Below are 14,575 nucleotides of genomic sequence, written 5' to 3'. Positions count from 1 at the left end.
GTTAATTCTTTACCTAAGTGATAGATTAAAGGAAACATTGTATAGAGTATTTTTATAGAAATGATATTTATGCTTTCCTGATATGCGATGTTATCGTATATTAAGGGATAACTAATATTTTGATGGCGAAGATAGATAGCAAGGGTACCATGATTTTGTGCAAATAGAATGTATAGATCGTAGCTTATTCCGGCTACAGTAAAAATTGATAAGACACTGATACAAAGCATGGCATGTTCCTCGACCGATTCAGTCGATCTGCTGACAACGAACGCTATACATCGTGTATTCATGCAATTTTCCGATTAAATAAACGTAATTAACCGCTTCATTTTACGAACTACAGAAACACGAACTTAACAAATCTCTACGATTATAAATGATGACTTGTATAATATTCTAAATAACGTCAAGAAGAATAACAGTTCAAGATAACACCGTTTCTCAGAAAGCGTGAGAATTGAATATTGCTCAAGTATAGTTTGTATCTTTTGAAGTTTGATTGACGAGTTATCAGCGAATTTAATTTGTGTTAGTGCGTGTTACCATCAGTGATCCACAGTGTGTCTATGCCTTGCTTTCACAGGGAGAATGTCAACGACGCCATTAAAAATAGATATACCTGGTATGCTTTGTTCTTTTACTTTTGTTTATTAAAAAAAACCATTCGATATTACTTATCGTATCGTTTAAAAATCTGCTACTGCAGTTTGAACACAAACAGCACAGATGTTTATTTTTAAGAACTGATAAAAATGAAACGGAGTATCTGTGGTAATTAAATCTGTCGTAACCGCTGTAACGTTATGACTTTTCACCTGTTTTTCTTTGTTAAATGGTGAAATGAGATGCGCGCAATGTATTGAACACGTATATGTTATATGTATATACGCATAATCGGATAGTGGAGATTAAAGTTATTAATTTCTAGACATAAACAAGAGTATATGCAAACGGATATTTAACGGTAACACATTTGTTGCTCACTCGATACCACGTACTTACTTGTCAACGCTAAATGTTCGATCACGCGATATCGCGTGCTCGGGCGTTAACACTAAACATCCGATCACGTGATATGGTGCGTTCGGTAGGCACTAAGAGGTCGCCCACGCGATATCGCGTGAGAGCTAAATATTGAAAGGTGTATTACAAAATTTTTAATTTATAAATTTATAAATTGACAAATTAATAAATTAACAAATTGATAAATTTACAAATTGACAAATTGTGAAAGATATTAATGGTTTGAAAAGGATAAAAATTAAGATTGATAAATGAAATAAATGATTACGTAATGCTATTATTTATTTGAATCGTCTGTAGGCAGGCCAGTATTGCGCTTTAAAATTGAGTATGATACATCCATTCTTTAATCGTATGTTCTTTGATGTAGCTCATTTAGTCGTAATAGCAGCAATATATTAATCTCCCTTCATAAGATAGAACAGGTTTTTATGCTTAAGTTATTATCTTGGTATATGTGTACACCTACATAGAGTGACCAATTCCCCGCAATTATTGAATTATTTCTTTTAACAAATCTAACAGAATTTAAATAAGATGTTCTGCCAATGTAATTGATCAGATTGATTAAATTGATTAAATTGATTAAATTGATTAGATTGATTAGATTGATTAGATTTGTATAGATGATTAATTTTTATGGTACATTATATTTTATTAGGGGTGTGGGAATTTGGGATATTGCAGAGAATTAAATTTCCAAATTTTCAAATTCCCAAATTCCCAAATTCCTAAATTCCCAACTTCCCAAATTTCCAAATTCCCAAATTTCCAAATTCCCAAATTCCCAAATTCCCAAATTTCCAAATTCCCAAATTCCTAAATTCCCAACTTCCCAAATTTCCAAATTTCCAACTTCCCAAATTTCCAAATTTCCAAATTCCCAAATTCCCAAATTCCTTAATTCCCAAATTCCCAAATTCCCAAATTCCCAAATTCCCAACTTCCCAAATTTCCAAATTTCCAAATTCCCAAATTCCCAAATTCCCAAATTCCTTAATTCCCAAATTTCCAAATTCCTAAATTCCCAAATTCCTAACTTCCCAAATTTCCAAATTTCCAACTTCCCAAATTTCCAAATTTCCAAATTCCCAAATTCCCAAATTCCTTAATTCCCAAATTCCCAAATTCCCAAATTCCCAAATTCCCAACTTCCCAAATTTCCAAATTTCCAAATTCCCAAATTCCCAAATTCCCAAATTCCTTAATTCCCAAATTTCCAAATTCCTAAATTCCCAAATTCCTAACTTCCCAAATTTCCAAATTTCCAAATTCCCAAATTTCCAAATTTCCAAATTTCCAAATTCCCAAATTTCCAAATTCCCAAATCCCCAAATCCCCAAATCCCCAAATTCCCAAGTTTCCCAATTTCTAAATCATGAAATCACAAATTAAAAATTCCCAAATTTCCAAATCCTTTTGCAAGCTTCCAAATTTCCAAACTTATAAATTTTCAGTGTCTCAAAGCTCTACCTCCTTAACACATTTACCTATTTTGAAAAAAATCTAAAAGTACTAAAACTGCACTGAAATAAAAAATTACTATAAAATCACACGAATAAGTTAACAAATTCTTTCTCAAATATTTCTTCAAACAAAAATCGCAGTAATATCGTTGCGTATACAGCACGTATTGCGAAGTAATTAAAATAGTACATTGTATTCAAATTGTAACTCAATGTCTTATCGGTCAGTAAAACAAGTATCGAAGTGTTAGATCGAACTCCGTTTTTTCAAAACACTCCATATCGTAAGATAAAGAAGATTACATGTACCGATACTCGACTCGCAATTGGCGATATTTATTCCATTAATATCTATGACATATTTAAAACATACACATAACATATTACGTATACTCAGATTCGATGCAACGTATAACACTGTTTTTAGGTGTTATCGGTTATCATTATATTTTGTTACAAAATATTTGACGAAACTTTTCTGCGTAAAATATAGTAAAATGATTAATTTCCTTATTAATATCGCAATCTAAAAAATGTGCTCTTGCAATAAAATAAACTTTTCACTTAAAAAATATTTGTTAATTATTTTTGCCTTCTGAAAATGTTTCACAATATTATGCTTCTTTAAACAAATTTTTTCTATAATGTTTTATATAAAATGTTTGTTGTTTTCTTATCGAAATACTTTGTGAAAAGAGTTTGTTCACAAAATAACAACGCAAGAAAGGTTAATGACTGCGTATTCAAGAAGATCGAAGATACGACTTGACATTTGAATGCGATTTTGTATTACCTCACGATTCTTTTAATCTGCGTCGTTGAAAGTTAAATGATTAGAATGTTTTGAATTTCTTAATGAATAAACATGGATGGAAATATAGCAGAGTACATACAGTGTTACGAAACTATTAGCGACGTACTTATCGGATGACGGTGTAATCCCGCAATTTGCCGGAGAAGCGATATTTTGATTGCCTGATTTACTTGTGATTTATTACATGTAACATAATAAATAAACAAGCAAAGAAACATTTTGATAATTCTTCATTTACCTTTAGGTAATATTTGTAGCACACACAGGAATCGGATGAAAAGAATTAAGAATTTTAATCTTTCGGAGATCAAGAGTTGATAAAACTTGGGTAGCTTTGTGTATTGATAACTGGTGTTGAATAAATGGAAAAGAACAAGTATGTTGAAAAAATATAGGAAGGTCTGAACTTTGTCGTGTCACCTTTGCACACTGTTGATTACGGAATTAATTAACATTAAATTATCATGCTTTGTCGGTTTAATTTACTTTCGGAAATGGGTCATCAAACTTTGATAGTATTTTTTACTTTACTTCTTCTTTACTTCTTACTTCTTCCATTCAAATTTCTAAATTATTAACTCTTCAAATACTTTTCAAATTTTTACTCATGCAAGTATTTCTTAAATTCCATATTTCAAGCTAACACTTCAGCTAATATTTCAAAACTTTCTAAACCTCTAAAATTTTCAAATTTTTACTCATGCAAGTATTTCTTAAATTCCATATTTCAAGCTAACACTTCAACTAATATTTCAAAACTTTCTACACCTCTAAAATTTTCAAATTTTTACCTCAAAAAAGTTCCAAATACTCTTGGAGTTTCTAAATACTCAAATTTATAAAATTTACAAAATTAAACTCTGAAGATTCAGAACGAGTTTAATAATTAAAGTTTGATAACTCATTTAAATGTTGAATATTAAATATACAATCGAACGAAAGACTTTCATAAGAGTTTTGCAATTCATAGAAGATACTCGTCCAAGAGACTGGGAGCCTCGTAGGTTGCAGTACAAGGTGCCATTGAGACTATTACGATTATGTTTGTTGGGAATGCTGCTTCCCGCGATATTGGTTGCATTGCCGATGTATTTGCGATATCGCGTTTATTCCGAACAACTGTACCCCGTAACTGTCTCTGATCAGAGACTTATCGACGCTAAAGTGTCCACCACTTGGTGCCAGGTAGGTGATCATACATAATTTAACTAAATACTTTATTTACAATATTATTATTTCAATATTATTTACTATAAATGACACCTCTCTTAAACTTCAAAACGTAATAAATTTCTAGAGTAATTTTTACATACCGATTTATATGAAATTTTTATTATTTAATTGCATATGGAATTGTTTATCATTGATTTATAGAACATGGTTCTACAGGGTGTATCACAATTAGTATAGGTCCTTGAAATAGGGGTAGTTGACGTGGTTTTGAATAATATTTCCCTTTGCGAAAATTCGTTCTGAAGTTTTTGAATTATTAAGGAAAAGCACGGACCAATCAGAGCGCGAGACGCGTGCGCAGACGCGAGAACGGCAGCTTCGGATAACGTGTAGTAATCTCGCGTGTGGATATCCAACGCGTAGCAATCCAGCGCGTGGATATTTAACGCGTAGTAATCCAGCGCGTGGATATTCAACGCGTAGTAATCCAGCGCGTGGATATTCAACGCGTAGTAACCCAACGCGTAGTAATGCAACGCTTGATAATTCCACGCGTAGTAATACAACGTGTAGTAATCCTATGCGTAGTAATCGAACGCTTTGTAATCCAACGCGTAATAATCCAACACGTAGTAATCCAGCGCGTGGATATTCAACGCGTAGTAACCCAACGCGTAGTAATGCAACGCTTGGTAATCCTATGTGTTATAATTCAACGCGTAGTAATTCAACGCGTAGTAATGCAACGCTTGGTAATTCCACGCATAGTAATGCAACGCTTGGTAATTCCACGCGTAGTAATACAACGCGTAGTAATCCTACGCATAGTAATCGAACGCGTAGTAATCCAACGCGTAATAATCCAACACGTAGTAATCCAGCGCGTGGATATTCAACGCGTAGTAACCCAACGCGTAGTAATGCAACGCTTGGTAATTCCACGCATAGTAATGCAATGCTTGGTACTTCCACGCGTAGTAATACAACGCGTAGTAATCCTATACGTAGTAATCGAATGCGTAGTAATCCAACACGTAGTAATCCAGCGCGTGGATATTCAACGCGTAGTAACCCAACGCGTAGTAATGCAACGCTTGGTAATTCCACGCATAGTAATGCAACGCTTGGTATTTCCACGCGTAGTAATACAACGCGTAGTAATCCTATGCGTAGTAATCGAATGCGTAGTAATCCAACGCGTAATAATCCAACACGTAGTAATCCAGTGTGTGGATATCCAACGCGTAGTAATCCAGCGTGTAGATATCCGATGCGTAGTAATCTAGCGCGTGGATATTCAACGCGTAGGAATCCAACGTGTGGATATCCAATGCGTAGTAATCTAGCGCGTGGATATTCAACGCGTAGTAATACAACGCGTAGGAATCTAACGCGTGGTAATCTAACGCGCAGTAATCCAACGCGTAATAATCTAGCACGTGGTAATCTAACTGATTGGTTCGCGTTTACATAGTTCACAGTAGCTAATAGTATACATAGTTCATAGTAGTTAATAGTGTACATAGTTCACAGTATTTAATAGTTCATAGTAATCTATAACGAAGTAGTCGAGAATCAAACATAATATACTCATAAAAAATAATAAAGTCAGAATTCATAAAACACCGAGAAATAATTATCTTCAGAGTCAAGTGATCAAAGTAAACGCGACATTTAACGCTTACTTGATGAACGACGAGCCGACAGTGGAAAACCATGTGCTTCCTGTCTCTATGACAAGACACCTGATTTTGGAAGACGACATGAAGGAGTATTGGGGATTTTATCTTCTTCGTGGTAGCACGGTCACCGTCTCCACTTGCGTAAGGTAACAAATAGTTCAATAAACATATAACATAAAAATTTGAAGGTTTTGAGAAATGTATCGTATGGTAGATGGCCAGGAGCATCTCTGACGATTATTCGCGGACACAAACATCTTCATGAGTGCGCTTTCATCGGCGATGACAGCAGCGAGGAGTTGGAGGAACTTTTGGAGGTTGCTAAGGAAACTGGACTTATTACGGCTAATGGAACTCTTGAGGTATTAGGATGAATTTTGAAATATTTTCTGTAAAAGTTTGCGGTGAACTTTATACAGATGCAATAAAATTTGATCTTCAATGCTCTTCTATGATTTCTATGATTTTTCCCATGGTTTTATTGAACAAATTTTTGAAATATTTAAGTGGGTTTGAACTAGGGTTTGAACGACTGAGACTGCAGTGGAGTTACAAAGTTTCATACACGATTTATATTTCATAAAAAATGTGTTATGTTTATGTACGTAGAGAGAGAGTCCCAGTAACGAGCCAGAGAAGATGAAGAGGGTCCACCAAGACGTGCAGTTCCACCACAAAGCCCACCTCTTCAACAGCTCCAAACACTTAACAAACTCCATGGTGCACTACAACAGCCACGAGCTAGACGCCAAAGCGATGAGAACAATTCTAACCGAGCTGTTCGCGAAAACTCTCGACACGAAGAAGAAGCAGAAGGAGAATCCTCATCATCACTACGAAGGCACGTTCGTGGAGGTCGACAACATCGACAAACCTCCAGGTCCGAATGTTGCCAGTCCAGAAACGAACCTGCTGAAGAATTTCGGCGACGTTTTAAAAAAGCAACAGGAAAAGGTGAACTCGAGTGTGAAGAATGAAAAACATATGTTGACGAAACACGGGAAACTTGAACATGGAGGCGAGAGGAGAAACCAGAAGAACGAAACGGAGGAAAGTAGAAACTCGGAGCCGACGTCTGCTGAGGTGTTTCAGGACGTTTTGAATAAAATCAATTCGTTGGGTTTCCGGGGGAAGAAGATATTGAAGAGGTTGATGGACGAGATCGAGGAGAAGGGACCGGAAGGTGAAGCTTTGAGGAGGGTTGTGAATGAAACGATGAACGATCAGAGACTCTCGGATGCTGAGAAGGCTAGGAGACGAAGGGATCTGATATTGTCTTCGACTCTTAATCGGGAGTTGACGGAGGATGATGAGGACGACGATGCTGCTATCGAAGAGGTAATTTTCTGTCAATTATTAATATTGCCTTTCGAGGTATTTTTATCAATTTTACGGCGTGGAAAAGTTGAAAAAGAAAAGAATATACCAAAATTATTGCTCTGCAAAATATATTCGAAGAATATGTTTTACGGAAATGATTATTACAAATAACTTCTAAGAAAACGGAAAACTATATATCACAAGAAATTACGGATGAATGTGTTACAGAGATACGACAAAATATTTATTAGAAATAAATTACTGGTGAATATTCTTTTTCGACCGCCATACTTCTACACTATGCACGTGCGCACCCCCGATTCTTTTGATTTAGGCATTTAAATTGGTTGTGTCTGTCTCTCTCTAAGGGGTAGGTTCCTTGTCTAGTGTCGCCTCTCGTTATATCTACTCTTTGCCTAAGACCAATTAATGTCCCAACTTATCACGAGGGTACAAAATGAACGACGATTTGTAAATTCGTGTTTCATCTTTTTTATTTTGAGACTGTTAGGAATTGTTGTAATAGCTCCTCTTTGACATGTTCGGTGTACAAATTTGTCGATATGTGTATCGTTCGTGATGGCAGTTTTGTATGCGCGATTTTGTAGACGGATTATACATGTTTTTTGTGGAGTTGGTACTTTGGAAGTTTGATGTAAGATTGAGGCTGTATGCATGGAGCAGATTAACGATGTACAAACGATGTAATACGATTTAACTAATAAAATATTCTTCGAGAAAGATGACACGCGGTTCTCTTTGAAGAGATACATCTTTCTGTATTATATTGCACTTGTTGCTTCGGAAAGTACAGGTAGAAGCACTTTTCAAAAAGTCTCTCTCTAAGAGGTAGATTTTCTTGCCTTGTTATATCTCTTCAGTAATACCGTATTGTCGCCGATTATGAACATAAAATTTGAGCATCATGACATCCCGGAAACTTTTCCGTTTGAGCTGGTAACGGCAAATTTTCACCGATGATAAGAAAAACAGCTGCATAGGCTGTTAAATCGCGATAAGGCCTGAGAGCTAAGATCAAACGAAGGATGAAACTTCGTCGTCATGAGATCGTTGTTTAATGGTTGAATCATCGTTGGATGAAATTAGTTCGGTTGCAAACGAGGTGCAAGAATTAAAGCGCATAACGTGATTCTGTAAATACATTGACGTCAAGCGAATCGGCGATAAGAGATCGTATTTAGTAGATCGTAATCACCGATTTATCGTACCGGTTAGATATCTCGGAAGCCTGCATTGTCTTCGTTAAAGACTAGTAAGTCACTTTAATTGTCCGATGTGATATCCGACGTTTAATCGTAGATTCTCATCGGCAATTCTTATCAGAGGTATTTCCGAGGCAATCTTTGTATTTACTTAACACGATTCTACTTAGAAATTCGAAGATGGGACGTTGTTTTTATGGGTACAAAGTTATTGGAGACATAAGTGTACAAGCTTTGGAATTTTATAATTTGCAAATTTTTTCACTAAATTTTTAAATTTTCAAATTTGTCTTATTTTTATGGATTTAGATTTTAAAAAATTTCTAATTAGTTAGATCACTAGATCACTATAATGCTAAATCCCTAAATCCTTAAATCCCTAAACCTCTAAACCCCTGAACCCTTAAACCTCTAAACCCTTAAACCCTTAAACTCTTGAAGCCCTAAACCCTTGAACTCCTAAAACCTTGAACTCCTAAACCCTTGAACCCCTAAACCCTTGAACCCCTAAACCCTTGAACCCCTAAACCCTTGAACCCCTAAATCCATAAACCCATAAACCCATAAACTTCTAAACCCCTAAATTCCTAAATTTCTAAACCCCCAAATCCCCAAATCTTCAAATCTCCAAATCCCCAAATCCACAAATCTCAAATCGCCAAACCTTCCAAAACCTTGAAAATTCCCAAAACCCCCAGAAACCCCAATGCAGATACTATAACCGTTTCTTCACTTTGTTGTTTCCGTCGGTACATTAGGATATGTTGAACCCAGATGGAATAGCCGAGGACAGAGGCACGGTGAACGAGACCACCCTGAACGACAGAAGCAACTCCGAGTTCTGGAGTTCTTTCAGCAGCTCCGAGGAACGACTTCTGGATTGCAAAGGTCTGATCCTGAATCTGCCTTTGACTCCGCATCGACAATGTACGCCGAAACACGAGAAGGAACATTCGACAGCTTCGTTCGCCAACACGGTTACTTACAGGTACGCAGACAGGTTTATAAATATTGATGAACCCTTGAAACAGATAAGAAGAGATACGCTTTTAATTTTAAGTAGGTAGATAGGCAATTTCCGATATGAACAGTTTTTTACCAGACGGTGGGAAATGTTCTTGTATGGTAACAAAAGGTTGGTGACTCGAGTGTTTTGATTCATTGGTGATTATTTTTATTGACGTGCGAATGTTTTTTTTTAATGATAACGTTATTCTGGTAATGAGCCTTTGGTCGTGTTTAACAATGTTTGATTATATTAAAGGAATAAATAAATGAATAAAGATGTGACTAAATATATGATTAACTAAATGATTGAATAAATGATTAAATAAAGGACTAAATAAAGGTCTAAATAAAGAACTAAATAAAGGACTAAATAAAGGACTAAATAAAGGACTATCCAAATGACTAACTAAAGGACTAAATATATGACTATCTGAACGACTAAGTATATGACTACATGAATGACTACATAAATGACTACATAAATGACTACATAAATGACTACATAAATGACTAAATAAATGACTACATAAATGTCCACAAAGCCAGTAAATAAGTGACTAACTAAATGACTAAATAAACGTATAAATAAATAAATTCTACGTCACATCTCTTTCAACTCACAAAGAATTCTAAATACTCCAACAATAAGTAAAACTACATTTCCTTTACAGAACCAGAACTACATAAGCAAACTTTTCATTAAAATCGACCACGCGTCATGTGGAAGTGCATTTCCATATACAGGGTGTCTCACAACTAATGTAACTCTCGGAATTGATGGGGTTTGAGACTCTGAACAACTTTTCCCTTTGCAAAAATTCGGTCTGAAGCTTCGTTTTTGAATTATTAAGGAAAAACACTCAGGTAGTGATGGCTTCGAACCTGCTGCGATCGTGAACAAATCCCATTTTTGCAAAGGGAAATCTTATTCAGAATCACGTCAGCTACCCCCCATTTCAGGGACCTACACTAACTGTGACACCCTGTATAATACATACTGTCATATGTGTCATATGTATAGTCATATGTACATATAACCCGTTAGGTTATAAAACTCGCATTAAAAAAATATACCCCTAAAAATCACAACTATTTTACTTTATAGAGTACCAACGAACGGATACTACTTCTTCGTATTCAACTCCGAGAACGAGATCCAACCTAACTTCCTCCGCGTTCGTTTCGACCTCCTGAAAACAGTCTACAACATCTCCAACCCGGTACACGCCTGTAAAAACAGCACAACCGAGTGTTCGTTGCCGTTCAAAATTTTCAGCAACCAGAGAACAGTCTTCGAACTACCATTAAGCGGTAATGATTCACAATGGAACGAAGAGTACGTGGTCGTATCAACGTGCGAGCCTAGAACATCTGTTTACTTGCTGTGCATCATATCGGTTCCTTTGCTCATCCTCGTATTTGCGTTTCACTGATATCTGAGCTGGATCAGCATAGAACGAAGAACAGTATTCAGATCTCATGATAGCGACGATCATCGAATGTAAATATTATTTAGCTTTTAAGGCGTACGAGACAAAGCACTGTCACGATGACGATGGCTGAACAGTATTTGAATTGGCGGCTGAAAAATCGATTGTGAGGTTTGCTGGTTACTGTGATTGCGGAGGAGGTTTTAATCCATTAATTCTTGGAGGAGAATAATTCTTATGATGCATTAGTTTTATAGATGTGAAGATTGCGGAGTCTCGGTATATGGCACTGTTTTATGTGGTTGAACTTGTGGGTTTAATTTGTTTTGTTATTATTTTTGTGGAGAGGGGGGGTTATAGGGAGACTTATTATAGAATTCTAAATTTTTTAATTTATTAGTTTTCAAATTTTTAAATTTTCAGATTTTCAGATTTTCAAATTTTCAAATTTCCAAATTCCCAAATTTCTAAATTCCTAAATCCACAAATTCCTAATTCCCCAAATTCCTAAATTCCCCAAATTCTTAATTCCCCAACTTGTAAATTCCCAAATTTCTATATTTCCAAATTTCTAAATTCCCCAACTCCTAAATTTCCAAATTTCTCAATTCCCCAACTTCTAAATTCTCCAACTTCTAAATCCCCAAATTTCTAAATTCCCCAACTTCTAAATTCCCAAATTTCTAAATTCCCCAACTTCTAAAGACCTCAACTTCTAAATCCCTCAATCTCTAAATTCCCAAATTTCTAAATTTCCCAACTTCTAAATTCCCCAACTTCTAAATTTCCCACTTTCTAAATCCCCAAATTCTCTAACACTCCCTTCCAACCCCAAAAATCCTCAATTTCAAATTCTCAAACTAAAAAATGTATTCATTCAGAAACCTAGAAACCAACCCCTATAAATACACCCCCCCCCCCAAAAAAAAATGAAAAAATAAAATAACTATCAAAAAGTTTACACGTCTCCACATTAATGGATTAAAAATCTCCTCCAAAAAATAAGCGAAAGATAAAATAATGACAGTCTAGGTATAAGTGAATCATGTGATAGTCTGTCGGCTGTAAAAATACAAGATTGTGTTAAAATACGCTTTATAGATTGGTCGTATAAGTTGTTTGCGATACACTAATATAGATTAGGACCGTTCGATACTCTTTTTACGTCAACGAGCAACAAGATTTTTTTCTTTCGTTATCAATATATAGAGTGTCTATCCGTTCGTTGTTGACTTTTATATCATCCAATAAATGACGTAATTCCGCTGTCTCTTGGTCGAATTTAATCAAGTGTTTATAACAGATCAATTAATTTTCTACGTCGAAAGAAATATTCCATTTACACGCGAAAGTATTAAACGCTGTTGATCGAAATCACGTACATCGCATAATGAAGATTGTTATAGGTTCATAATTATCTTGTTATCGCTAAATGTTTCATTTGCTATATAATTTTAATTTATTGTATCATTACATCTCGCTACTGGAAATATTTTTCCGTTATTGTGATTAATTTTGTAAATTATGGGCATTTATATTTTCAATAAAAAAGAATTTATTATGTCACATTTGATGTTTGTTTATTTTAATACCTTGTATAAAAGATAATTTAATGTGTTAATTGCGGAAGTGTTTATTTAGGATGCAATTTTGAATCAACTTGATACAAAGAGACTATAGATGAAAGACTATACATGAAGACTATAATAGTTCAGACTGCACAAACAGATACAAACATGATACAAATTGACTATAAATTAATGACTATACGTGTATGAACACTATAATAGTTGAGACTGTTATAGTATGAAGAAAATTGTTGTATAAAGACTGTAAGAGTATAAAGATTATAATAATGTAAAGACTATAATAGTATGAAGACTTGTATAATTTTATAATAGTATGAAGATAAAGAAAATAATAGTATGAAGACTATAATAGTATAAAGTTTATAGTAATACAAAAATTATAGTAGTATAAAGACTATAATAATATACAGATCATAACAACGACTATAACTGTAATATAAGGACTATAATGATATAAAGAAAATAACAGCATAGAGACTACAATAGTACAAAAAAATATAATAGTATAAAAATTCCAATGGTATAAAGACTATAGTAATATAAAAATTATAATAGTATGAGGACTATAATAATATAAAGAAAATAGCAACATAAAGACTATAATAGTCTAATGATTATAATACTATAAAAATTCCAATAGTATAAAGACTATAGTAACCTAAAAATTCCAATAGTATGAAGACTACAATAATATAAAGAAAATAACAGCATGGAGACTATAAGACTATAATAGAGACTATAATAACACTATAAAAATTCTAATATTATAAAGACTATAATACCATAAAAACTCCAAAAGTATAAAGACTATAATACTACATAATATAATAATATAAAATAATATAAATAATAATATAAAAACTACAACTACAACTCCTACTACTACTATCCCTATCACTCCAACATAAATCAAATAACACTTCAAAATCACCTACCCACACTTAATATACCTCACTCGCAAACAAGAGATAAGCTCTAAAAATCAACCATCTCTACCGAAATAGAAGCAATTAAAAAGTTTGTAAAGAGATTGTCTCGAGCGAAAAAGTAGCGTGACAAAAACGATGCTAATTAAGAAGCTGAGCTAATCCTTTACCGCCTTTAAACATCTTAAAAATTGATCTCCGTCCTATCTGTCCTCCTAATCCGTCAGATTAATACTTCGTGTCAGTGCAAGAGCCTCCCGACAACTTGACCCTGCGATTCTATGGTCGAGGGGGTGCGACAGGATGGCTCCTGAGGCTTTTCAGGGCGGAGCAACCCTTATCAGCACCGAACACTCCTGGTTACGCGCAGTCTCCGTAGTTTCAATGAATTTTTCAGACCAAATGTTACCCTCCACTCTGGTATGATTTCTCTGGAAAAGGACAAATAGAGGGTGGTTTAGATACAAGGGTGTTTTTAGTTTTGCATGATTATTAATTTGGAGAATTTTTTGTGAGATGTTTTGGAAGGTTTTGATTTATAGAGTGAATTTGCAAGGTTTCGGTTTGTTAATTTTTGGTAATTTCTAATTTTCCAAATTTCTAAATTTTCAAATTTTTAATCTCTAAATTTTTAATCTCTCAAATTTCCAATCTCTCAAGTTTCCGATCTCTCAAATTTCCAATCTCTCAAATTTCCAATCTCTCAAATTTCCAATCTCTCAAAATTCTAATCTTTCAAATTTCCAATCTATCAAATTTCCAATCTCTCAAATTTCCAATCTCTCAAATTTCTAAATTCTCAAATTTCCAATCTCTCAAATTTCCAATTCCTCAAATTTCCCATCTCACAAATTTCCAATCTCTCAAATTTCCAATTCCTCAAATTTCCAATCTCTCAAATTTCCAAATTCTCAAATT

The 14,575-nt window shown here is 34.4% G+C and overlaps 1 protein-coding gene across 2 annotated transcripts; it reads left to right on the top strand.

The window, feature by feature from the left end:
- The first annotated feature begins 249 nt into the window (after nt 1–249).
- Nucleotides 250–12,710, top strand: LOC105662068 (uncharacterized). 2 transcript variants are annotated; one of them, XM_076536631.1, is made up of 8 exons: nt 250–625; nt 3,551–3,682; nt 4,277–4,491; nt 6,126–6,307; nt 6,376–6,523; nt 6,771–7,499; nt 9,463–9,692; nt 10,818–12,710. In XM_076536631.1, exons 3-8 carry the CDS (start codon nt 4,360–4,362, stop codon nt 11,143–11,145), a joined length of 1,749 nt encoding a protein of 582 aa, XP_076392746.1. In that variant the 5' UTR covers nt 250–625; nt 3,551–3,682; nt 4,277–4,359; the 3' UTR covers nt 11,146–12,710. The 2 variants fall into 2 exon arrangements, with proteins under 2 accessions (XP_076392746.1, XP_012137415.2); XM_012282025.2 differs by lacking the exon at nt 3,551–3,682.
- Nucleotides 12,711–14,575: the final 1,865 nt, after the last annotated feature.

Source organism: Megachile rotundata, chromosome 10, assembly GCF_050947335.1.
Source record: "Megachile rotundata isolate GNS110a chromosome 10, iyMegRotu1, whole genome shotgun sequence".
NCBI classification, from domain to species: domain Eukaryota; kingdom Metazoa; phylum Arthropoda; class Insecta; order Hymenoptera; family Megachilidae; genus Megachile; species Megachile rotundata.
This window is presented reverse-complemented; position numbering and strand designations above follow the sequence as displayed.